The sequence below is a fragment of the Molossus molossus genome, unplaced genomic scaffold, assembly GCF_014108415.1.
Source record: "Molossus molossus isolate mMolMol1 unplaced genomic scaffold, mMolMol1.p scaffold_m16_p_2, whole genome shotgun sequence".
Lineage (NCBI taxonomy): Eukaryota > Metazoa > Chordata > Mammalia > Chiroptera > Molossidae > Molossus > Molossus molossus.
The window spans coordinates 6,324,076-6,350,102 of NW_023425355.1; the positions used below are offsets into that span (position 1 = coordinate 6,324,076).

General features: G+C 45.6%; 1 protein-coding gene and 1 pseudogene across 1 annotated transcript; both read right to left on the reverse strand.

The window, feature by feature from the left end:
• Nucleotides 1-5,302: 5,302 nt before the first annotated feature.
• Nucleotides 5,303-5,499, reverse strand: LOC118635576 (annotated as a pseudogene).
• A 16,610-nt stretch (nucleotides 5,500-22,109) lies between these two features.
• Nucleotides 22,110-25,413, reverse strand: LOC118636003 (potassium voltage-gated channel subfamily C member 1-like). The gene is made up of 4 exons (XM_036271076.1): nucleotides 25,041-25,413; nucleotides 24,562-24,761; nucleotides 23,409-23,942; nucleotides 22,110-23,175 (listed from the first exon to the last, which is right to left on the reverse strand). The coding sequence occupies exons 1-4, from the start codon at nucleotides 25,174-25,176 to the stop codon at nucleotides 22,354-22,356; spliced, it is 1,692 nt and encodes a 563-aa protein (XP_036126969.1). The 5' UTR covers nucleotides 25,177-25,413; the 3' UTR covers nucleotides 22,110-22,353.
• Between the last annotated feature and the right edge of the window lie 614 nt (nucleotides 25,414-26,027).

Genomic DNA, 26,027 nt, shown 5'->3' on the forward strand with positions numbered 1-26,027 from the left:
TAGATTATGTCAGAGAGGTAGGAGGTGATTACCTTTGGATGGGAGTAGGTCACTATGCTTTTTTTTTTTTGAATCCTCACCTGGGATATTTTTCCATTTATCTTCAGATAGAGCAGGAGGGAGGAAGAGAGGGAGGGGGAGAGAGAGAGAGAGAGAGAGAGAGAGAGAGAGAGAGAGAGAGAGAGAGAGAGAGAAACATCGATGTGAGAGAAACACATCAATTGGTTGCCACCCGCTTGACCCCGAGCGGGGCCGAGGACGAACCACAACTGAGGTACGTGCCCTTGGCAGGAATCGAACCTGGGACTCTTTGGTCCGAGGGCCAAGGCTCTAACCACTACGCCAAACCGGTCAGGGCTACTTTTTTAGTTTTTACCTATAGACATGCATTAACATTTTTGAGGGGCAAAGAGGGAAGGAGAGAGGTAGGGAGGGAGAGAGAGAGAGAATGTGGGAAGAGATGGCAGAGTTTTGAAATTTCCAAAGGGAATCACTCACTATCACTCACTGCAAGAGAAGAATTTGGAAAGGTAAGTGAGGACTGAATCACAAACAGGCTTAGGCTTGTGTGTCAGGCTAACGGGTTTTGAATTTTATCTAATAGGTACTGGAAAGCTCATGAAGGCTCTAAGCAGGAATGACACCGTCACAGCTGGTTCTCCACTCCCAACACCACCCCAAAATATGCTAGGTTTCTCTGGCCAGTTTGGAGTCTAGTTTGCCCAGGGAGAATCTGGAAGCAGCATAAGCAAGCTCTTGCAACAATCCATGCCAGAGATTGCAAACTAGGGCAGAGGTGAAGAGAATGAATCTAAGAGAGTCATTTTCCTGCTTTGCTTTCATTTCTAAAGAGATATCAATAGCGCCCCCTCCAGTCTTCCACACATATAATATTGAGGGAGCAAAACCAGCTGATCTCTAAGATCCCTTCCAGCTAGGACAGTTTGGGATCTTGGAATTTGAGGTACTTTATTCACCTCCTTCACACTCTCTGGCTGGCTCATCATCTTCTACTACTACTATCTTCTACCTCCATAATGTCCCAATATTTGGCAGTGTTACTACTGTTTTCTCAGGGCTGGTGGAACCTCAGGCAGGCCTCAGTTCTCTACCTTCAGTGTATCCTCTGGTGTCCCAGGCTGAATGGAGCGCGTCGAAGCCTTCTGGGATATTTTGAAAGCTTCCAAAAATAGCCTCAAGGCCTCAGTCAGAGAGCTCAGGGCCAGGACACTGACTGAACATTGGAACTCACAGTCTTTGCCAAGTTCCCACCCCAGGCTCCATCCTCTTAGTGAATAAGCCAGTTTTCCCTCCTTTCTTAGCCGTCTCCTTGGAGGGCCCCACCCAAGCCTGAAAAGTTTAAATTTAGCCCTAAGTCTTCATCCCTAACTCCTCTGAAGAAAGAGCCCAGGATATTCTAGCTTATCCTTTCTCTCTCTTTTTTTTTTTCATTTTTAAAATTTATCTTTATTGTTGAAAGTAGTACAGATGTCCCTCCTTTTTTCCTTCATTGACACTCTCTTCCCTGCTCCCACTCCAGCTTATCCTTTGTAAAAGTCCTTGTGGGCTCTGAGATGGGAAGGAAAATAAGACAAAGACAGGGAGAAGTTGAGACCAAGATACACCCTCACAGAGGCTAAGAAGGTACAGGCACTGGGATATAAGGAAAGACAGAATGACAAAGAGAGAAACAGAAAGGATGAGATTAAAAGAGAAACAATCTGAGAGACTGGGGCAAAGGAGAAAGACTCAGATCAAAATGAATAGAGAGGGCATGAAAAAAGCAAAGTGAAAGAGTGAAAAAGATACGTAGAATCAGGGACAAGGAAGAGTGGGAGCCAGAGAAAAGAGGAGGAGCCTAACTTCTTTGTCCTATCCTAACCCCCTGCACCAAGACAACAGTCTGTGGCTTGAGGCCTTTTGAGCTCAGTCCTAGAGGTAGTCTATATAGAACGCAATACCTCAGGGGCGGAAGCTGACAGGGCCCCCTAGAGGCCATGACAGACAGAGAGATCGAGGTAGACGTGGCAGTGAGATGCACAGTGCTGTCATCGGACACTCTCACCCACCTTGCACTGCACATGGGCTGATAATAGTCACCCTCAAAACAAGTGCACGAAATGGCCCCTTAAATGAGAGTTGTTTTCTAGTTGATATTGTAAAAGACTTCAAATCGGTCATTATAAGAGATATCAGAATATTAATGAACTTCTTTCTACTGATTTCAATGGATTATTATTTTTTTTTATCTTGAAGTACATATAGGCAGAGAAATCACAATCTAGTAATCATTTAAAGGCCTTTAAAGGTCTTCACCTCACCTGCCACCATGGTCCTAGGTGTTAGTATAGGGAAGGGGAAGGGCATGCTCCCTTTCTGGGCCTGTTTGGATGCCTGTCTGACTGCCCCACCTCAGTCATCTTTACTGGGGTTCCTGGATAAGAAGTAGAAACTTTTTAGCAAAAAAAACTCTCATTTGGGGGTTGTAAAGACCAGTGGGGGGGGGGGTAAAGATGTTTAGCCAAGAAGGTGCAGAAAAAGTAAGGCATAGGATCACATAGGTTTAAGGCCCAACACTGACCCTGAAATGCGTGACCTTGGATAGTGACTTCACCTTTCTGAAATTCAGCCTCCTTCTTAATAAAATGTAACTAATACTCCTTGTGCTGGAGTTCTCACAAGATTAGCAGAATAAGATATTAGAAACTACAAGTGTGAGAAGAGTTCCTATTATTACAAATAGCTTTAGGAAATGTCAGACCATTATGAATAACACTCCTCCTGGTAGAGATGAGAACCAAGGCTCTCTGAATTCCACTAGGGTAGTACCAGAAAGACAGAGAAAGAAAGCCAGAGAGGAGACAGGAAAAACAGGGTAAACTGAAGCAAGGAGTTAAAGAATGGAAATCTGAGTTTTTTGGTTTAATATAAACTGAGATGTGATTAAGTGTTTTATGGCCATGTTTGGGCTTTGTTTGGTGATGGGTTAGAGACTAATTGTAAATATGTCCAATATGTAAAAGCTTTTTATAACAGAAACCCTTGAAAGGGGAGTGTGGCCAGCCCACAAGGGATCAAGGAAGTAGCCACCTTCTTGCCAGCATGACTCTGGGCAGGAAGCCCTAGAAGCTGAGAAGTACCATAAAAGTCTCCAACCTGGCAAAATGTCTTTCTTGGGGATTCCATGGCACCCCAGTGCCTATGAGGTTGATTCTGAACTACTTTTTGTAGTATGTAAATCCTGGCTTCATCCTTCACCACCTTCTTCCCAGCCTCATGTCTGGGTTTTTTCCATCCCTATCTCCCTTACCTAGTCATATTAAACTCTGGCTACCCTACCCTACATGTACTCTCTGCCTGAAAGGTATCCATGGCACCCTTCTCTTTGCTTGGCTAAGACAACTTACTCTTGAAGGCTTAGCTTAGGGAAGGTCACCTTCCCTGTGAAATCTTCCCTGATCATTCTCCATCCCCAGACTGAGATCTTGTAATTTCTGGTTCATATCTCCTCCATTTATCAATCTAGATTAACATTATTTGTTTCCACGTCTTTTTCCTCCATAATATAATGAATATTATGTGACTGAAGAGCATATTATCTCCATTTTTGTAATAATAATCATGGATAACATTTATCTAGCTGTCAGACACTTTACACACATGAACTCTCACATCAGCCTCATTAAGGTAGACATTATAAAACAGCTCAGGTCATACAATGAGATATCACTATTAACCCCAGAATATCTACAATAAAATACAGTAACAACACGAAATGCTGATAATGATAAGAAGAAGCCGATTCACTCATACATACTTTGCTGGTGTCAATGTGAGATGACATAGCTCTCAGAATGTTGGGCAGCTTCTTGTTAAGCTAAAAATGCAACTACCTCCCTGGCCGGTTTAGCTCAGCAGTAGAGCGTCAGCCCGCAGACCAAAGAGTCACAGGTTCTATTTCGATCAAGGGCATGTACTTCAGTTGCGGTTCTTCCCCGGCCCTGGTCAGGGTCCTGTGTGGGAGGCAGCTAGTCAATGTGTCCCTCTCACATCGATGTTTCTCTTTCTCTCTCTTTCTCTCCCTCTCACTTTATCTGAAAAATAAAAAAATAAATAAAATAAAAATGCAACTACTATATAACCTAGCAATTGAACTCTCGTGTATTTATCCCAGACAAATGAAAATTTCCGCTCACACAAAAACCTGTATGTGAATATTAATAACAGTTTCATTCTTTATAGTCAAAACTGGAAACTACTCAAATGTCCTTTGATGGGTGAATGATTAAACAAAATGTGGTGCATCATAAGATGGAATAGTATTCAGGAATAAAAAGGGAGTACACTTCTTCTATGTTTTTATTGATTGTTTTAGAGCTAGAGGAAGAGAGAGAATGAGAAACATCAATGTGAGAGAGAAAAATTGATTGGTTGCCTCCTGCACGCCCTCTACTGGGGATCAAGCCCACAACCCAGACATGTGCCCTGACCAGGAATCTCACCGGGACCTCTCAGTCCATGGGCCAATGCTCAATCCACTGAGCCATGCCAGCCAGGCAGGAATAAACTTTTTTTTTTTTTTTATCCTCACTGAGGACACTTTTTGCATTTATCCTCAGATAGAGCAGGAGGGAGAGAGGGAGGAAGAAAGAGAGAGAAACATCGATGTGAGAGAGACACATCGAGTGGTTTCCACCTGAAGAACCCCAACCGGGGCCAGGGAGAACCACAACCGAGGCATGTGCCCTTAGCAGGAACCGAACCCGGGACTTTCTGGTCTGCAGGCCGACACTCTAACCGCTGAGCCAAACCAGCCAGGGCAGGAATAAACTATTAATACAAGAATTATTTATTTATTTATTTATTTATTTATTTTTTATTTATTTATTTATTCTATTTTTATTTTTTTTATCCTCACCTGAGGACATATTTCCATATTTTGTTCAGATAGAGTGGGAGGGAGAGGGAGAGAATCATTGACATGAAAGGGACACATCGAGTGGTTGCCACCTGCCTGACCCAACCAGGGCCGGGGACAAACTGTAACCGAGGTACATGCCCTTAGCGGGAACCAAACCCAGGTCTCTCTGGACCACAGGCCGACGCTCTAACCACTGAGCCAAACCGGCCAGGGCAACAATTTATTTATTATTTATTTATTTATATTTTTTACCAATACAGAAGTTTATTTAACAAAAATTCAATGTGAAAATGGTCACAATTTTTATATTGTGGTAAAACAGGTGCTGTGCAGAGGGGACATGTGGAAGCAGCTGATTTCTCTGGTGAACACAGCCATTCTTTATACTCGTTCCAAGGCTTCTAACATGATGATGCTATTTCCATTCCATGTTGCCACCATTCCAATGTTGTTCTGTTGCCTACTAGTTGCCATCTCCACACATTCATCTTCACAAGATTCATAAAGGGTTCAAATCCCCGCACTATTCCTTGGACATGTCTGCTACCATTTAATTTCAATGATAACTTCTTGCCCATAAATTTTTTTTAACTCAGGAGGGTGAGCTTTGCTCATTGTGTCTAAGCGAACTCAAAGACAGCTCCAAAGGTAATTTGTGGCCTCTCCTATGCTCCTGCAGTATGCCCATTAATACAGCAATTTAGATGGACCTCAAAAGAATTATGCTGAGTTTTTAGTAAATCTCCAAAGTTACCTGAAAAAAGAAATTTTTTTATCCTCACCCGAGGACATTTTTCCATTTTTTGTTCAGATAGAGTGGGAGGGAGAGAGAGGAAGAGAGAGAGAGAGAGAAACATCGACATGAAAGGGACACATCGAGTGGTTGCCACCCGCACGACCCAATCAGGGTCGGGGACAAACTGCAACCGAGGTACGTGCCTTTAGCGGGAACCGAACCCGGGTCTCTCTGGACCACAGGCCGACGCTCTAACCGCTGAGCCAAACCAGCCAGGGCATTACCTGAAAATTTTAAAAACATTTATTTGCAAAGACATATGCACCCTTTGTTCATTGCAGCATTATTCAGTGTCCAAGTCATGGAAACAATCAATGTGTCCCTTGATAGATAACTAGGTAAAGAAGATGTGGCTCAGTGTGGCTCAGTGGATTGAGCGCTGTCCCATGGACTGAGAGGTCCCACTTCAATTCCTGGTCAGGGTACATGCCCGGGTTGCAGGCTTGATCCCCAGTAGGGGGCATGCAGGAGGCAGCAGATCAATGTTTCTCTCTCATCGATGTTTCTATTTTTTTTTAATATATATATTTTTTATTGTCTTGTTGAGAGAGAGAGCGATAGAAACATCGATGAGAGAGAACATTGACTGGCCGCCTCCTGCATGCCACCCACTGGGGATTTGGCCCACAACCTGGGCATGTGCCCTGATTGGGGATTGAACTGGTGACTTCTTGGTGCATGGGTCAATGCTCAACCACTGAGCCACACCAGCTGGGCTCATTGATGTTTCTATTTCTCTCTCAAAAAAAAAAAAAAAAAAAAAACACAATTAAAACATATTTAATAAAAAAAGAAGAAGATGTGGTACATATATACAGTGGAATATTACCCAGCCATAAGAAAAGATAAAATACTGCCATTTGCAAAAACATGAATGGATCTTTAGAACATCATACTAAGCAAAATAAGTCAGAAAAAGTAAAGAACCATCTGATTTCACTCATATGTGGGATGTAAAACTGAAAGCAACAAATGAACAAACAAACAAACAAAAACTCATAGACAGACAACAGTATGGTGGTTACCAGAGGGCAGGGAGTCAGGGAATAATAAGGGGTAAAGGGAGCCAAATATATGTTGATAAAAGAAGATTTGACTTTGGGTGGTAGGCGTACAATGCAATATACAGACCATGTATCATAGAAATCTGTAATTGAAACCTATATAATCTTATTAACCAATGTCACTCTAATAAATTTAACAAAAAAGGTAACTCTACACACTATACAATTCATCTCATTTCTCTTGCACATCTTATATGTAACATTCCCTCAGACACACTGTCTATAATCCTTGAATACCACATGGAAACTGACATGCACATCCACAGAGATTACAAAGACAATGACACAACTCTTCCTCTCCTGACACTTAACACACCTACATGTAGGCCTGCACAGACCATGCATATGATAAGCTAGGCTTCCTACCTACCCACCCACCCCTGTATGAACATGTTCTCAGAAATTCATAGTCACACTGTGTTCTGGCAGCAAAACTAAGCAGAGATTCTTCATTTATTCTGCCACATCCCACTTCGTATCTCCTCCCCTCCCAGACCTGCCCTGTTTCCATGCCACGCTATCTTTATTTCACCCACGTACAAGCACCACACACAGTCTCATTGTCACTGACAGGCCTCGTCCAGGCAATAACCAGGAATTGCCAATTTGTTCCCCCTTCTCTTGTCTGTCTCCTCCATCCTGTGGCATTTATAGTCACTTAGCAGAAGGTGGCTGCACAAAGAGTTCTGCCCTGAACCTCAGGGAAGGCCAGTTTGGTAGAGCTAACCCTGCTTCCACCTGTCTTTGCGCCTGCCCCAATTTCAGTGTTATAGTCTTTTCCTTATATGTACCTTTATGATGGGAGTAGATGAACCACAGTATCATCTCCTCTGCCTCCTATTTCCAGATATTCTGCTCAGGATAGGGAGAAATAGGAGAAGAGGGTTCATATAAAGACATGGAGGGAGGATCTTTCCCAGGAGTCTAGGCTTTAAAGTGACAATCATGTACTTGTTCTATAGCTATCACTGTCACCCTTCTTCCTGGAGTTAATGCCCAGTGCCCTATTCTATGATCCCTTGGGTACCAGGGTCTTTCTTCATTGTCATTGTGTCTTTTGGTGACTCCTTCTCTGATCCTCTGTCTCTCTTTCCCCTACCTGTCGAATAGAAACCAATTATGATATCTACACTATCACTATGAGAGATGGAAATTACAACAGGGAGCCATATCAGGCCTGGTCTAGGCTGAGAGCATTCTGTGTGTCTGCATTTTCTCAAGGTCTCTGTCAGGGTCTGGGGCCTACAGATGTTTCTGTATATCATTTTAGGCCCAGAACGGATGTGTCAAAAACATTGTGTTGTAGTGTGATGAGTAAGCTGGCAGATTTTGTGGTCAAACTGCCTGCACTTGACTCCTTACTAGTTGTGTGACCTAAGACAAGTTGCTAAATCTCTCTGCCCTCTGTTACTCTTCCCTCAAAATGGAGTTAATGGTAGTATCTCTTTCAAAGGGCTATTTCGAGGATTAAATGAGAGGATGCAAAAGTGCCTGCTTCATTGAAAATACTCAATAGATGTTTATTGAATAAATGAATAAACTCAGTGATAGATTTTTACTCAAACTCAAGAACACAGATCCAATAAATATCAAATATAATAGCTGCCTCACACTTCTGTCCAACTGAAATGTAAGCTCTATGAGAGCAAGGGTTTTATGTCTGTTTTGAATGAATAAGCAAATGAGTAAATACTATATTTCAGGCATTATGTTAGGCTTGTAGGGTAGAGTTATAAAACAGAGAATATCTGTCCTATGGAGCTTAAAATATAGTCATTACTGTAAATCGATAATCATTCCAATCACTGAACCTGGGGTGAATGCTGTGAACAGAGGGGAGGCTGCTATAAGAGTGACATACAAAAGGAATTTCTTAATCTGGGAGATGAGAGGATGACTCCTAGAGCCAGTGACCATCTGAGCCTGAAGGAGTGAATCAGGTGACAAGCAAGGAGAAAATGTAGCAATGAACTTTAGACTGTTCAAAGGAAAAAAAAATCAGCATGGCTGGATTGTAGTGAGAAAGGAAATGAATGGTAGGAATTAGAACTGGAGAGATTGGTAGAAGCCAGATCATGTAGGGCCTTGTGGGCTATTTTAAAGAATTTGGCTTATAGTCCTCATGTGATGGGAAGCTGCTAGAGGATTTTGAGCAGGGTAATGGCACGATCTATTTTATAAAGATTCCTCTGGCTTCCTTGTGGACAATGAGTTGTAGGATCAAGGGTGGAAGCAGGGAGACCTATTAGGAAGCTAGGGCAGTTGTACAGGTGAGAGATGATGAGGATTCAGACCTGATTGATGGGGAATAAATGAGGAGTGATGTGGATGTATTAGAGAGAGATTCTGAGTGTAGTAAGACTTGTTGATAGACTGGATGGTTACCGGATGACAAAGAGGAGACAGAGATAACCCTTAGGTTTCTGACTTGTCACCTGGATATATAGTGATGTCATCTTTCTTTGATAGGAAAGATTATGGAGGAACAAGCTTTGAGGTGGAGGGAAACAAAAGTTCTGTTTTAGTTGTCTTTGGTTTACCAGTGAGACATCCAAATGAAGATGTCAAGCTTTAGTCTGCAGCACAGAAAAAGAGGCTGGGGCATCTTCAATAGAATGATAAGTCCTGAGTGTGCTGGGGGACCCACAGGCTAATTATGAGCAGAGAAGCAACATGAACTTTTGTTTTAACATGATCATTCTGGATGCTGAGTTAAGAATTGACTGTAAGAAAGAAAGTATGGAAGCAAGACCAGACAGGAGGCTACTTCAGTCGTAAAGGCAAAAAAGTATCCAAGCTTGGGCCAGGGCAGTGGTGGTAGAGATGGAGAAAAGAGGTCACGTTCAGGATATATTTTGGGGAAAGAATCAACAAACCTTGATAATAGATTGTATATAAGAGTCAAAGAAAATGGAAAGGTCAGAGATGACCCCAGGTTTGAGGTTTGTCCAATTGTGTTGATAGTGGAGCCATAGTCAGAGCTAGAGACCACTGGGGAAGAGCAGGTTTGGGAAGAAAAATTGTCACCCTAACCCTGACCAGTTTGACTTAGCGGTTGGAGCATCAACCTTCAGACCAAAGGGTCATGGATTCGATTCCCAGTGAAGGGTACATACCTGGGTTGCAGGTTTGATCCCCAGCCCCAGTTGGGGACATGGGAGAGGCAACCAATAGATGTGTCTCTCTCACATTGATGTTTCTCTCTCTCTCTCTCTCTCTCTCTCTCTCTCTCTCTCTCTCTCTCTCTCCCTCCCTCCCTCCCTCCTTTCTGCTCTATCTAAAAATCAATGGAAAAATATCCTCAGGTGAGGATTAACAACAACAACAAAAAATGATCCCCCTGGGGGAAATCAAGAAAGGTTCTCCCACAGGGGAAAAGTTTCAGTCCTTGCTTTTACTTCTTGGTGATCTGCAACAATCTTCAAAAAGAGCTTCTGTATTCTACATTAAATTGCACCATCAGAGAATCTCTCCTTCATGTTGATGTGTAGTGTTTTCTGACCTCTGTTAACAATACACATGTCAGGGAAATCACAATCTATTTCTGTGACTTCAATTATCATTATTACTCTGATGACTTCCAACAGTTCTATCTCTAGCCCTGCACTGTTCTCTGGGCTTCAAACCCACATGGCCAACCATCTACTGGACATCTTCCTCTGGAAGTCCCATATGCACCACAACCCTACCATGAATCAAACCAAAGTCTTCATATTGCTTCCTGTATATCTGTTCCTTTGTTCCAGTGTTCCCTAGTCACATGAATATCCTACTGTACAGCCAGAGTTCCCTGACAAAGGAACACATACTCATCTTTGACTACTCTTAGTCGCCACATCTAACCCAACACTGAGTCCCACAGATGCTACCTTCTGCATAGTACAGAGTAATGGTTAAGTGATTGGATTCTAAAATCAGCTTTCCCTAGCTTATATCCTGGCTCTGAAATTTACTAGTAACTTCAATTTCTGTGCCTCAGTGTCCTCACCTGCAAAATGGGAATGATGATAATAGTACCTATGCCTACTTCGTAAGGTTGTTGTGAGGATCAAACGAATTAATCCAGGTAGAGCACTTAGAACAGTTGCCTAGAACATATTACCTGTTAGTTATCTATAAAAATGGTGATGATGATGATGATGATAATGATCTCTCACATATGTCCCCTTTTGTCCCTACTGACTATGACTGCCATAGTATAGCCTCCCATCTTGCATAAATCTCAAGGGCTTTCTAACTTAGCTGACTTTGAACATAACAGATGTGTCATGCACTGTGTGGGGTACTGTCGTGACACAAAAGTTTATTAGATATGATTCCTATCTTCCTGGAGCCAGGAAAAGCAATATAGCCTATAGTTTCTCTGTCCAACATGGTAGCCACTAGCTTCAAGTGGCTATTAAACTTTAGATTTATTAAAATAAAAATCATATTAGCCCTGGCCGGTTTGGCTCAGCGGTTAGATCATCGGCCTGCGGTCCAGAGAGACCCGGGTTCGGTTCCCGCTAAGGGCGCGTACCTCGGTTGCAGTTTGTCCCTGGCCCTGGTTGGTCGTGCGGGTGGCAGCCACTCGATGTGCCTCTTTCACGTCGATGTTTCTCTCTCTCTCTCTCTCTCTCTCTCTCTCTCTCTCTCTCTCTCTCTCTCTCTTCCTCTCTCTCCCTCCCACTCTACCTGTGCAAAAAATGGAAAAATGTCCTCGGGTGAGGATAAAAAAAAAAAAAAGTCTAGTTCCTTAGTCACAGAAAACTCCATTTCAAGTGTGTGTCAGCTTGGAGTCAGACCACTTAGATTCATATCCTGGATCTGTCATTTCCAGCTGAGTGACCTTAAGCAAATAACAGCCTATTTTTTTTTCATTAAATGGGCCTAATAATAGTACTTACCTTAAAGAGTTGTTGTAAAGGTGAAATTAGTTAATACTTGGATGTGGATGTGAATGTGAACCCCTGCCCACACACACATTCAGAGAAAAATAACACTACCAATTGAATCTTAAGGGCTCAGGGTTTGGTCCAACAGTTAGTGTTATGTAATTTCAGTATGGTGCACTGAAACCATCACTGGGCTGGGATTCTGGAGAATCTTCCTTCTAGTTATAATAGTGGTTCTGCCCATAACTCTGGAATTCATTTTTTTTGTGTAACCTTGGGCACATTGTTTCCCTTCACTGGCCTCAGTGGGTGACTGCACTGCTCTAGATTGTGTCACTGCCGTAACGGTTGTAGTACTCTTTAAGGGAAAAGCTCCTATTTCAGATGGCAACTGCTAAGTCTGCATTGGGCACTATACATACATTATATCATTTAATTCTCACAACAGTCCTTTGAGGTAGTCATTATCCTCATTTTTCCAATGGGAAAAAACAAAACAAAACAAAAAAAACCTGAGTTTCCCTGGCCAGTTTGGGTCAGCTGTAGAGCATCAGCTGGCAGACCAAAGAATTGAAAGTTTGATTCTGGTCAAGGGCACGTACCTCAGTTGCAGTTTGGTCCTCAGCCCTGGTCGGGGTTGTATGGGAAGCAATCAGTCAATGTATCTCTCTCACGTCGATGTTTCCCTCTCCCTCTCCCTCTCCCTCTCCCTCTCCCTCTCCCCCTCCCCTTCCCCCTCTCTGTCTGAAGATAAAAGTGGAAAAAAGTATCCTAAAGTGAGGCTTTGAAAAAAACTGAGGTTAGAGAAGTAAGGATTTGGAAAGTCAAAGCCACTGCCCACTTTCAGACAGCCAATAGTGAGTGGTAAGGTAGGCATTCAAACCAAGTTCTGCTTGGCACCAAGACCACATTCTGAGCCACCCTGTCATACTGCCTAGGAGTCTTGATGGGAGAGAGTGGGGCTGGAAAAGTAGATCAGTCACTGTAGCATAATCATGAAGAAGGCATAGGAGGAGGAAAGACTGAAAACATGGAGACCCATTAAGAGACTGTTGCATACAGGTGGCAAGTAAAAGAGACCCTGAACTGAGGCAACAACCTTGGAGATAAAAAGAACAGAACAGATGGACATCCCACTGTCACTCTATCACTCTATTGTCAATTTCTTGAGGGTAAGAACTGTCTTTTTCATCTTTGTATCCCACCACTGCCTGTATTATCTACCTACACAGACACACAACACTTTGCACACAAATCCATTGTTTATTCAATGGATTCATTACATTGAATTCTTTTTTTTTTTCCATTTTCTGTTCAGATAGAGTGGGAAGGAGAGAGAGGAAGAGAGAGAGAAACATTGACGTGAAAGGGACACATCAAGTGGTTGCCACCCACACAACCCAACCAGGGCTGGGGACAAACTGCAACTGAGATACATGCCCTTAGCGGGAACCGAACCCGGGCCTCTCTGGACCACAGGCTGACGCTCTAACCGCTGAGCCAAACCGGCCAGGGCCATTACATTGCATTCATAAGACTTGGTAACTGATTTGATCTAAGGAGAAGACTAAGATGGTTTTCAGGTTTAGAACTCCAGTCTTTTTTTTTTTTTATCCTCACCCGAGGACATTTTTTTTTCTCGATATTTTGTTCAGATAGAGTGGGAGGGAGAGAGAGAGAGAGAGAGACATCGACGTGAAAGCGACACATCGAGTGCCTGCCACCCACACGACCCAACCAGGGCCGGGGACAAACCGCAACCAAGGTATGTGCCCTTAGCGGGAACCGAACCTGGGTCTCTCCGGACCGCAGGCCGACGCTCTAACCGCTGAGCCAAACCGGCCAGGGCTAGAACTCCAGTCTTAACCAGAATTCTGAAGTCGCTTTCCATGGAGCTATAGTGCTCAAAGCATGTCCTAACTACCTTGCTTTCCCTACCCTAAGGTCTGACCTTGGCAAGGCCCCAGCTAGAGTAAAGCTGGCCTTCCCTCTCAATCATCTAGCCCTATGGGTTGGGAAAGAGACTGTTTCTCCTGGGGGCCTCCCTTCCGTTTTCCCTGGCCTGGGCAGTGAGTCCTTCTTCATAGTATTTGAATCAGAGGAAACAGATAGACTGAGGAAGTGAAGAAAAAAACAGGCCGCCTGGGCTCTGCTAGCCAATGTAAACACTCAGTGGTTTCCTGTTGTTGCAGCCCAAAGCGTCCCATGACATCATTCCTGGCCTTTCCAGAACACACTGGTTTAGCCCAGCCTGCCAACATGCCCAACGCTGAGTGGCAGTCACCCTCAGGGTTAGATCCTCCGGAACTGGAGAATTTCTCCCAGCCAACCATCTCCCACCTGCCCCGCCAGTCAGTTAGTCCTTTCTAGCCCTATAAGGCATTGGAGGCTGCATGCCGGACATGCTGTCCCACTTCCTAAAGGCCCAGTGGCTTATGGGCCAGAGGAAGATTTCCCAAACCGGAAAAGTTATTTTACTTCTTTTAGCAGAGATTTTGAGTCAAAAGAGGAGGAGTATATGACACAGCCTCTGAGATAAGCCCTAACTGATTCCTCCCCACCCAAGAACTTAGAGGTTTGTTCTCAGTGTTGGTCACAAATTCCTAGAAATAGAATTGTAAGGGCTCTTTCAAGACCTTGTGGCCTAATCTTTCCATGGTGTAGATGAGAGCAGTAAGGCTTAGAGAAGAGAAAGAGACTGGTCCCAGTCACACAACTGGTCAGTGAAGCATAAGCCATCTAGTGCTAGAGGTCTGAACCCGAGCTATATTGAAGCAGAATCATATAGTTGAAAGAGCTCTTGACAATAATTTTAGAAACCAAGGTTCGAGCCATAATTCTCTTTGAGAGCTTGGATAAATTATTCCTTTTCTTTGGACCTTGGCTTAGACAGCCATAATTCAATTAAAGGCAGCAAATATTGAGAGCCTACTGTGTTTGGTAGAGCTAGTGGCTCCTGGCAATGAGAAGAAAGCTTGATGAGAACATTCCCCATTTCATAGGATGGAATGGAAAGAAAATGAAAGAGATGGTCTGAATTCTGTAGGAGACCTACAATGTGGAGTTCATGCCTCTGTCTCTAGGCAGAATTAAACCATAATCAGGGGTTTGGGGTCCTTCAGGGCTGCAGCTTCCTCCCACTCCCTTTACAAGGCAGCAGAGAGCTCTCATTGGGCCAGAGTTTTGTTTGCAAAAAAAAGTTTCCAAATTCTGGTTTCATTTTAGCTGGGTAGATTTGCATGGAGAGGTGGTGAGGTCCTAAATTACTGTCTGGAAAATCAAGCCAAATGCATTATGGTAATTTCTGCAGCCAGCAGTAATTGGATTTCAAGCCATAGCTGTGCCATGGAGCACAGGCAATTTGAAATAGCTCTTTTAACCAAGGAAGTTCATCACAGCCTACATTAGCAAGTAGAATTCAGACACATTTACGGAAAATAATGCCTATTCCTTGCACCCAAAGATGCACAAGTCAATGTGAAGTCATTCCGTTAGCCAATCAATTTAACCACAGCACGGATAAGATGAAACACACACAGATAATACAGATGCATTTAGACGCCTGGAAATGCACATTCATATGCAGATGCAGGAGGCTGCACACACATTGAGAAACACAAAGTAACACACATACACACACCCGGAGCCAGTGACACACAGAAAAAAAAAAAAAAGACACACACACTCCAACCAGAAGCTAGAAAAAAAACAGCTATCTGTTCGGGGGTTCAGGGTGATGGGGGGCTCTACTTTCTGACCCCCTGCTCATCTTTCTCCTTCCTTACTCCAATTGTCCTAATTCAAATATTATAGAGTAGTGTTCTATAGAACCTTTAGAAAGAACCCTGCACCCTACCATATCCATACCCACTCCCACTTTACCAAATCAGACTTGTTACCTATTTGTTGTCTGAACTATAGCAAAGATCATTGATCAGGGTTTCCTGATGTCAATATCTTTCCACTAATCCATCTTCCATGAGGCTGCCTGCCAGAGGGAAACATTTTAGAGCTCAGCATTGTTCTTGCTTTGTCCCTGTTCAAAATTTTTCCTTTCCTTTCCACTGTCAGCACAAACCAACCAAGACACCTGACATTCGTGGGGTAAATTGTTCATGGGTTTCCTTGCCTCTGTTTATGCCCTCTGCCCTCTCTTTACCCATGTCCACCCCATGCTTTCCTGCCCTCTGTGTTATTCCCTTGAGCTAGAACCACTCTTTCCTGCACCTATCAAAATCCTACCCACTTCAGATTTAACTGGGTTGTTGGAGTTTTGGGAAGGATAACTACATCTTTAACATTAAAAACAAATTTTGTATGTTCCCATCCTTCAGGGCCCAACCTTCACGTTACCTCCTCCATGAAGTTTACCTCTAATCTATTAAAATCATTGTATTAGATAAATGAATTTACCTCATTCAGCCTTCACAGGTATGGGTGTCTTGGTGCACAGAGGAGACCTGATGGGGCGAAAAACCAGAAGTCCCAGATGCCAGTGCCTCCTCTGGGGCAGACAATTGACTGGCACTCTTCTTGTGTGACTGCATTGCCTATAGTCCTGCAAAGACAGACTTACAAAGCCCAGGCCTCTGAAATCTCAGGCCAGCCTCTTTTGAGCTATCTCAGTTTAGTCATGGATTTGAGTCCTGGTACTGCCACTAGCTTTCTGTGTGACTATGAGCAAGTCTCAACCCCTTTCTGGCCTTGATTTTTTCAATGGTCCTTCCAGTTATGAATTTTTATTATTATAAGATACAGGGTTTTATGCAGCTCTTCCCTTGAGTACATGTGGTAATGAGTATGTCCACTATCATTATCATTCTTTCTCTCTCCTCTCTGCTCTCTCTCTCTCTCTCTCTCTCTCTAATCTGTCTTTGTCTGTTTCCCTCTTCTTCTGTCTCTCCCTCACTCTGCCTCTGTCTTTCTGTCTCTTCCCATCTTTCTTTCTCCCTCTCCCTCTCCCTTCCTCCCCCTCTCCTTTCTTTTCTTCCTCTTCCTCTCCCATTCTCCATCTCTATCTTCTCTCTCTTCCTTCTTAGTCTGTCTCTCTTCCTTTTCCTTTCAAGCTCTCTTCTACATCTCTCTGTCTCTGATTCTATCTCACTCTCTCTGTGCTATCCCCAACCCTAGGGTAAGAATCTGACTGAATAACTTCCAACCCAAAATAGGTCTGATGCTTCCTGAGTGTTGTTGGTAAGTAGAAATGATGTCCCTCCGAGGGTGTAAGGAAGATCAACTGCCCCACACCTCCTCTCAGAAAGGGCTCACAGAGCCAAGGAAGAAGGCAGAAGGATGAAGGGTCTTATAACAGGGCCAACTGGCTCCTACCCTGCAGCCTTTCACCCAAAGAGGGCATTGCTCACAGATCACAAAGGTTCTCCACCTCCTAGACGATCTTAACAACCATATACTCACTCTTTCAGCTCCTCTGCCCCATCATATTATAGATGTGAAAACTGAGGCTCACAGTTAGGAAAGGAATGGCCCACCACTCCACGGCCAAATGGCTGCTCTCTTGACTCATAGTAAAGTGCTCTGAAAATGTTATAAAATTGATTCAACACCATCAGTTGAAAGGCACTTTTCAAAGCATTTTGCTGGGAGAAGAGAAGACTGAGGACAATTGATGGGTGAGGTGGAGACTCCATAGATATCCAGATTTGGAACACTCAAGGACAGGATCCAGGTCTCCCTCATCTCCAATGAAAGCCCAATGGAGTGTCTGGCTCCAGCTCAAATATGAATAAATGAGGGAAGGAGCTGCCATCACGGCACTTGAGGGACACTGGTGCTTCCTCTGGTGCTCTGGGTATTTATATGGAACACTCCACAAGCTGAGAAATCAAAGGATAATGGGATTTAGCCTTAGTGTGTTCTAAACTTGGTCAGTCAAGAGTCCCCTCATCACCAACCCCCATAAATTTGTTTCTTCTTTGTGAAAGGATTAATGATATCTGCTTCATCTGGCTTCCTAGAGCTTTGAGCAGTTGCAATGAAAAAAAAAAAAAAAAGGATAGGAAAGAGCTTTGACAAAAACAAGATAGCACTCTGCAAATGTGATGGCTGGGTGCTATGGTGATGTCTCAGCTAGCAATTATGTTCTCAGCGACTGTGGGCGCCAAGTGAGTCATCCTCTCACTCTCAAAGCCAGAGGATTTGAAAGAGGAGAAATGAGGTGAGCCTTTCGTTGAGAGTTCTTTTTATTTCTGTGAAGGGGGGCCAGAACAGGAGTGCACAGAGCCCCCCCCCCCAGACATGTACACTCTGTGCCCCAAATTCCAGCCTCCTTAGAACTAAACAACAAACTTAAGCAAGGACTGCACCCCCTCCTCTACTATTTAATTCTGAGATACCAAGTCCCCAAGCCATTGGGATTTCTGAGAGATAAGAAGTTAGAACCACCACATTTTATTCAGTCACAGTTCTACGTCTAGCCTTGGGCTCTGTTTCTGATTGCAACTAATGTACTCTGTGACTTCAGGCAAATTATATCCCCTCCCTGAGCACTTTACATCTGCAATATACAGAATAGTTCAGAAGCCTAACATTATCTTTCAAGAGTCCTAGATTTAGAATACCTGGGTTTGAGTCCCAGCTCTGTCACAACAACTGTATGATGACCTTAGGCAAGATTTTTCCTGGGCTTCAGTTTCTACTCTAAAATGAGGTATTTGTATTAGATGCTTAGCATTGTGTTTCAAGAGTTTTGGACTGAGACTCAGGAAATCTGAGTTCTAGCTCTAACTGCCACAGAGCAAATCGTTGTCGGAGTCTAGATTGGTCTCATCCTTTTTCTGGTCCTCAATTTCCCTATCTGTATCATGAGGGAATCCAAATATAAGTTATCTAAACACACCCTCTGATTCTAACAGCCCGCGGTTCTAGAATTTTACAGGCACTGAAAAAGGAAATGAAAGGAGAGGCAGGCCACGCCCAGAATAATTTCTCATAAACTAGTAGTGGTTGCCCTCTATAGGTCTGATCTGAAAGTGCAGGCCCAGCTGGACAGCAGTTACTGAGGCAACTGCTGCAGAGCTGAGGCAAGAGTGGAACACAGAGGGACAACTGGATGCTTCACCAGATAGGGCCACACACATCGACTAGGGTTGGATCATAGACTTCTGGGCCCTGTCTTAATGAGAGGGATCCAGACAGAAGTGTGTGTTGAGATATTGCACTTTCCTTCCCAGTCATCAGTAACAAGATACTTTCCAGGCCTACACAGACCTCATGGTCAGTGGGGTCTCTGACAAAGGTAAAGTAACTAAAAGAATGTTTTCTACTTTATCAAATACTTTTCCCACACATTTGGGGGGATGTGCATGAATGCTTGCGGATGGAGTGTGAATGTGCTCTGAAGGTGGGTATGAGAACAAGTTTGTTTCATGGCTGAGAAGTTTTCACATGTGAGGCAAAGAACTCTTTTTTTTTTTTTTTTTTAATTCTCACCCGAGGACATTTTTCCATTTTTCACTCAGATAGAGCGGGAAGGAGAGAGAGGAAGAGAGAGAAACATCGATGTGAAAGGGACACATCGAGTGGCCGCCACCCACACGACCCAACCAGGGCCGGGGACAAACTGCAACCGAGGTACATGCCCTTAGCGGGAACCGAACCCGGGTCTCTGTGGACCGCAGGCTGACGCTCTAACCGCTGAGCCAAACCGGCCAGGGCCAAAGAACTCTTCATAACATATGGAGGGAGCTGCTCAAATTAAAGTGTTTTTCAGCATCTCCATCTATTCCCTACCCTTATCAGAGGAGAAACAATGCGTGCCTGAGCGAAAGAGCCAGTATGACATTAGTATGGAAGTGAAAACCTAAACCATGAGGGGAATACATACTGGGGAATGCTCAGTATTCAAGAAGGGTCCTAAAGACTAGGGGGCTTGTTGGATCAGTTTTGGAGTATCACTAAATTTGGGGCAATCTGTGGACTCATTCTTGAAGGGCATTAAGTGCTAGGGGCTTAGGAGAGATGCAAATATAGGGTTCTACTACAGAAATAGGCATATACTAAGCTTTTCATCACTGTCATTCTATAATGATTCATTACAGAAGTACTAGTCAGGTCATGAAACTGTATACCACCTTTCCCCTTCTCTCCTTCTTGGTTAAAATGTCTGACCATCCAACCCAAATGCAAACTGGGAAACAAAGGAACAAAGTGTTCCCTATTGTGTGGCAGAAATCATTGCAGTTCTAGTTCTGCTCCTGACTCACTGTATAACCAGGGTGAAGTCTCAGCCTCTCTCTGGGCCTCAGTTTCCCAACCTGAAACAAGAGGGATTTGGACTTGATGAGCTCCCAGGCTTCTCCCACCCTGATAGTCATTTTATCTGGTTCATTTTATAATGTTCTGTGACATTCTCACTCTGCCCGAATAGGGCCCAGCTATTCCCTAAGGTCCTTTCAACTCTAAGGTTCCACCCTACTCATTTAAACTCCCAACCCTCTCCATAACAACCAGCCCCACCCCCATTCACTCATCCCACTGCTTCCCAAAACAGGGTACAGTCATCTTTACTTTTTAAAATTTATTTCAGAGAGAGGAAGGGAGAAAGAGAAAGATTGATGTGAGAGAGAAACATCATTCGGTTGCCTCCTGCACATACCCCCACCAGGGGGTTGATCCTGCAACCTGGAGTATGGGCCCTTACTGGGAACTGAGCGCACCACCTTTTGGTGTACGGGATGACACTCCAACCAACCAAGCCACACTGGCCAGGGTTAGCTGTCTTTACTTTTGGTGAGTTAAAAAAGATTGATACAGTAGTTCTCTGAAGTGACAGAAGCCCCAGCTCTGCTACTACTTCCGCACACCCTTGGGAAAATCCTCTCCCTTCACTACAACTCATTTTTCCTGTTTTTAACTTAAAGGCAGTCTACTAGAATGGTCTCTGAAAGCAGCAAATTGTTCCAACATCTTCCATTTCTAGGCAGTGAGAAGGTAGTTATTTTCTTTGATGTTTTGCCATAATCTTGATTTTCTTTCAGTGTTTCTTAAAAGGAAACCTCTCTCTCACCTCTGATAAGTGCCCAAGGTTTCCACCACCATGCCCTAAACAGGACAGCCAGCCTTCCATTTCACTTCCTGAACTTCTGGGCCTGTCTCCTTCCCCACCCCACCTTGTTCCCACCAAACACAAAAAGTTCTTTTCTCTTCAAGGTGTGTGATGATAGTTTATTCTGAGCAACAGATGCAATAAAGATAGCAAATTGTTTTTAGCCTATCAAATAATTTGCCACACATCTTGTCGTTCGTTTATTACCCCACTCTTATCCCTTCTGATGTCCATAAGCCTCTACCCCCAAAATCACAGATAGACTCTGGAATGGAGAGTTCAAAGGATATTTTATTTAAAAGTTTTGTAAACAGAATTATGCTCACAGCTTCAGCAACAGTGAGAGTTCAATTAAACCTCCCTGCTCAGCCCAGTTGCCTGGAGCACTTCCTCAGACACCCCAGTGGCTTCACTTGAAGTCAGACCTAAGGAGGTCCCTTCTCTCCCTCCAGGAAGCCAGTTCCAGGAGAGGTACATGGTTGTTGTCACCACAGGAAAAGCCAGGAGTGAAGAGCATGCAGGTGGTAGAAGAAGGAGGATGGGGGGAGAAGAGGAGGTGGAAAGGTGGGAATATTCAATAGCAGCAAGGGTTGGAGGTAGACCCGTTGTGGGTACTGAAAAGTGTTTGAAAAAAATTTAAAAGAATTGTAAATGAGTACATCAAAAAATATGTTTAAGAAAATCTGGAAGAGGAAATCACTTGCCTGTTCTTGCCAACAAATCCAATTTCCTCGATCCCGTTTATGCAATAATATTTCATGTCTATTAGTGACTACATATTGTTATTGTAGCTGAGATAGTGTGGTTAATATTGAATAATATATTGTGGTTAATGATGGTTAATACTATATCTAAAATATTATGAAAAAAATCACAGAGATGGGAAAAAAGGGATGGTGTCGGGAAAGATATAATGGGATAAAGAGGAGGTCATGGAGTTGGAGTGCTTTCCTGGATTCAGACCTGGCTGACCCACACCTGTTTGGAGTCTGAGAATCTCCAAAAGCCTCCTTTTGGCTCTAAGGAGCATTTGTCCCGGGGCCAGTATGGTGATCAATGCTACAATCTGGCTGTGCCTGGGCACTGCTGGTACTGATTGTCATCAATACTCATAATCAGTTTCTGTCAGATATCCACAGACAGTTGCTATGAATACCCACAGCCAATCACCTTTGGTATCCATAGGTGACTGATGTAAATATCTTATTGCTACCATCACTCAAAAGTCCCCCCTTTAAACGATGGTCTAGTTGGGGGCGCGGGGGGCAGGGATGAAGTGATAGGAGGGGAGAACTGGTTGAGGGGGGAATATAGCACCAATACAGGAAGACCCATCCTTTATCATTCCTGGTCACTTCAGGATTACGAGAAAGGCCCAGGGTGGGGCAGGGGGAAGCTGAGGCCTAGCTGGCCTTGCCCTTAAGCCCCTTCCTTCAGGATGCCCACCTGAAAATGGGGAAGGGTCTACCCTTCAGGCCATGGCTAGCTAATACTGACTCGCAGAGATTGCCATGACCTGGGATTATTCTTCAAGGTTTGCAAAATCAAAGGCCAGAAATTCTCATCAGTAACCGAAAACTGGCAAGGGGAAGTAAGAGAAGGTGGGGGTCCACCCCTCTTGACTAATGGGCCCATTACAGGATCCCACTGGGCCTCAGTTTCTGGCGGGCCAGGGCTACAGCATAATAACGTTGGAAACGGACCAGAAGCACGGGCACCAGCAAGACCCCAGTGCACATGCCTACGGTGGCTGTGACAGCAGCAGTGAGCTGGCCCAGAGCAGACAGGGGGTAGACGTCTCCATAGCCAACGGTGGTGAGAGTTATAACAGTCCACCAGAGACACGTAAAGATGTCACCAAAGTGGGGCTCACCCTGACCGGGGGTGGACATGCCTAAAAGCTCCCCATAGAGGAAGAGCAAGCCAAAGAATAAGATCTCAGCCACCCAAATCAGGAGAAAGGCACACACCTCCTTCCAAGAAGAATGAAGCGTATGAACCAGGACTCTCATGGCCAGGGACTTTTCAAGGAAGCCCAGGAGACGAACCAGCTTGAGGACATAGAGAGAACGGATGGCCCCAAGTGTTAGGCTGAGACGGGGTTGCTGTTCAGCCTTGTCACCCACCACCAATTCCACCAGCACAGGGAATAGACAGAAAATGTCGGCCAGATTGAGAGGGCTACACAGGAAGCGCACCTTATCAGGGCAGGAAATAGCCCGGGCAAAGAGTTCAGTTCCAAACCAAAGGGCACAGAGCAGTTCCAGGTAGAGTAGGTGGGGGGCACGGCGGTAAACAAGACCATTGTTCTGCTGCTGTTGATGGTTTCCCCCCACCCCTACCCCATGTCCCATAGGAGTGAAGTTGGCAGAGAAGTAATCCAGCTGGACCTCCGTCTCCTGGAAGAAGATGACCAGAGCACACACGGCAAAGAGGGTGGAGATCAGGGAAAGGCACTGGGGGAAAAGAGGCATGTCAGAAGTACCCCCATTTACCAGCCATCCCCACTTCTTTAACTGGACCCCACCCTTCTTTGCCTCCCTTTTTTGGGGATCCCCTCAAATTGTCCTGGGCATTTGTAGATTCAAGGCCCAAGTACCACACCAAGTATGTGGCCATTGTGGCAACTTGGCAAGGCCCTGTGGGAGTAAGAGTGTCTAGCATGGCACCACAACACTTAAAAAGTTACCTTGGCCCCTAGGGAAGACTGGGGTTGGTCAAGAAGCACCCAGAGCCACGGCTTCCAAGCATTCCGCAGTCCCTGGCCTTCGATGGGGTTCAGCAAAAGGCGCTCATCCATGTGGGCATTCTCACAGGCCTCCCAAGACAGAAAGTCCTGGGCTCGGGTCTCCTTGCCACTCAGCTTGAGCCAGCAGCAAGGTGCCAGCGGCGCTTCCGCCAGGCCCCAATAAGCCAACTCCTCCTCTAGGACATCCCGACAAACGTTGGCCGGGCAGTGCAGCTGCCGAGTACGGTAGTAGCCCAGCACGTAGCCAAAGAGTTCAGGATTTCGGTCAAAGAAAAACTCTCGAACCGGTGGACCCTGAGCAGCTGGGGTGCCAGGCGGGGGTGGCTCAGTCAGCTTGTAGAGACGGGTGCCTGGAAAGGCCCGCACAGTGCTGATGTAGGTCTCGTGGCGCATGCCCCCCACGTTCAGGATCAGTTTATCATCCAAGCCCTCCATGGCAAACTGTGAGCCTGCTTCTCGGCTGGCTCGGATCCGCTGGCAAGAGGAGGGATGACAGGGGTTAGGACGAGGTCCTCCTGCTCTCCTCTCCCCTCCCAGGCCTGGCCAGGGCAGGGAGAGGGCTGAGGGCCACAGAAGTGATGTGGCAGCCCCGACACCCAAGGGAGGCTACCCCAGGCTGGGAGCTGGAGGTGTCTCTTCCTCCTGGGTCTTCGAGAATCAGGAGGACAGCCAGCTCTCAGATGTAGTCACAGTGACTAGCCAGAGTCTCTCCTGGGCCCAGCAATTCCAGGAGAAAAACCAGCCTAACCTGGAAACAGAAGTCTTTCGGGGGCGCTTAGGAGATGCCTGGTGACTCTGAGAGAACGACTGTGCCACGGTATACAGCAGAGGAGTCACAGACAGGCAACCGCAGACTACATGGGCAGATGGGGACAGGGGCAGCTCTTAATCCTCTGTCCGACAATTTGAAAACGTGGGGTGGGGGCGGGGTGGGGACCGGGTCGAAAGAAAAGCTGCCAAGGGAGGCTAAGTGCAGGCAATGCGGAGTGAAGGTGGGAGTGACAGAGGAAGCTGGAGGGCCTTAGAGATCCCTCGGCCTCCACAAGGAGTAGGAAGTGCCTGACTTGAGAAACTGGCTGGGGGGTCGGCAGACCTGACAACGATGATTTTTGACTCCGACTCCCCTGGCACCTGGTCCCGGGCACTCGTCAGCAGCATCAACTGCACCAACTGCACCAACAGCACCAACAGCACCAAAAGCACCAGCAGTACCAGCAGCAGCAGCAGCAGCAGCATCTGTTGGTCTCTCTACTGGGCGCCCTAAAATTGCTTTGGGCTTAATGAGCTCCTTGCCTGGGAACAGAAAGGGGTAAGAAAAGAGTGGGGGGCAGAGGAGAGAGAGAGGGTGGTAGGAGCACAGAAAGGCAAACGACGGGGGGTCAAAACACCTACCCAGATCAACATTTCAGTGTCCCATACCCCCTAACAGGCAGCCTGCTGGGGCCTCCCATGTTTGTCCCTGAGGGCAAAAAAGGATGAGGGCACAGGCAGCCATTTCCAGTCTGGGAACATCACACCTCACACCCCCTCTTCCCCCTCCTCCAACCTCTCAGCCAGTCCTTCCTCACTCACTTGGTTGTTTTGCATGATCCACAAATACTGGCAGTGAAGGGACCAGCGGCTGGCTGGGCGGCGGGGCCGGAGGCGGTGGGACGGGTGGTGTGGCCGGCATTGCCGCCGCCTCCGGAGTTCTTGACTGCTCCTGCATGGAGAGATCTCAGGTCCCAGGACCAGGGTGTGCTCATGGAAGAGCTGGCGAGAAGCTGGGGTTTTCCAGGAGCCTCCCGTTCCTGCTGTGGCCAGAGGAGCAAGTGCTGAGAGGCAACAAACCGACTCAGGGCTATATGTGTTCCCGCCTGCTTGTTTAGGAAGGCCTTCCTGGCCCCCAGCCTGCAGGGAATCAGACAAGAGACCCTGGCCAACTTTGCTGCTCCTCCTTCCTCCCCCAGCTTGGTTCCAGCCCAGAGCAGAGGGAGGGGAGGAGGCAGCTGGAAGAAAAACAGGAAGTTAGGTGGTCAGGCTCCAGCCAAGAGGCCACCTCACAGGACCAGTTAATATTTCGAACAACTTTCTCCCCCCACCCCCCACCCCCCCAGCCCCACTCTAATTCCCCACCTTCCCCCCAGCTCCACTACAGTCCTCCTATCGGAAGCCTGAAAAGGAGGAAGGGGGTGGGGGGAGGGGGAAGTGAGGAAGACAGCCTGGGAGGCCAGATGTGTTGTTGGCTGTATCCAGCTGTTTCTGCCCACTCATTTTTCCTTTTCTTTTTCTTTCTTTTTTTCTTTTTTTTTCCCACTCATTTTTCTTCCTTTTTCTCCAGAGGCCCTGGTGCCAAGGATGGGAGTAGGAATCAGAGAAGGGGAGGGGAAGGGGGGAAGGGGAGCAAGCAGTCCCAGAGAAAAGTCTGCTTGCCTGTGGCCTGTGCCAGGATTGGCCGAGTCCCCAGCCCCTTGAGATAAGCCACATCCCCTCCTCCCCCTCTTTCTCAACCTCCACCTCCAGGACCCCTTCCTGGGAACTGAGCCAGTCTTCTATTTTGCTACTGATGAGAGTTTGCTA

What these genes read in the sequence shown, in the direction of transcription:
- LOC118636003 (XM_036271076.1), bottom strand. Translation starts at nt 25,176, where the DNA reads ATGCAGGAGCAGTCAAGAACTCCGGAGGCGGCGGCAATGCCGGCCACA. An exon ending in TCAAAAATCATCGTTGTCAG is followed by an intron (nt 23,943 to 24,561) that starts GTCTGCCGACCC and finishes TCCTCTTGCCAG; the next exon opens with CGGATCCGAGCCAGCCGAGA. An exon ending in AGTCTTCCCTAGGGGCCAAG is followed by an intron (nt 23,176 to 23,408) that starts GTAACTTTTTAA and finishes CTTTTCCCCCAG; the next exon opens with TGCCTTTCCCTGATCTCCAC.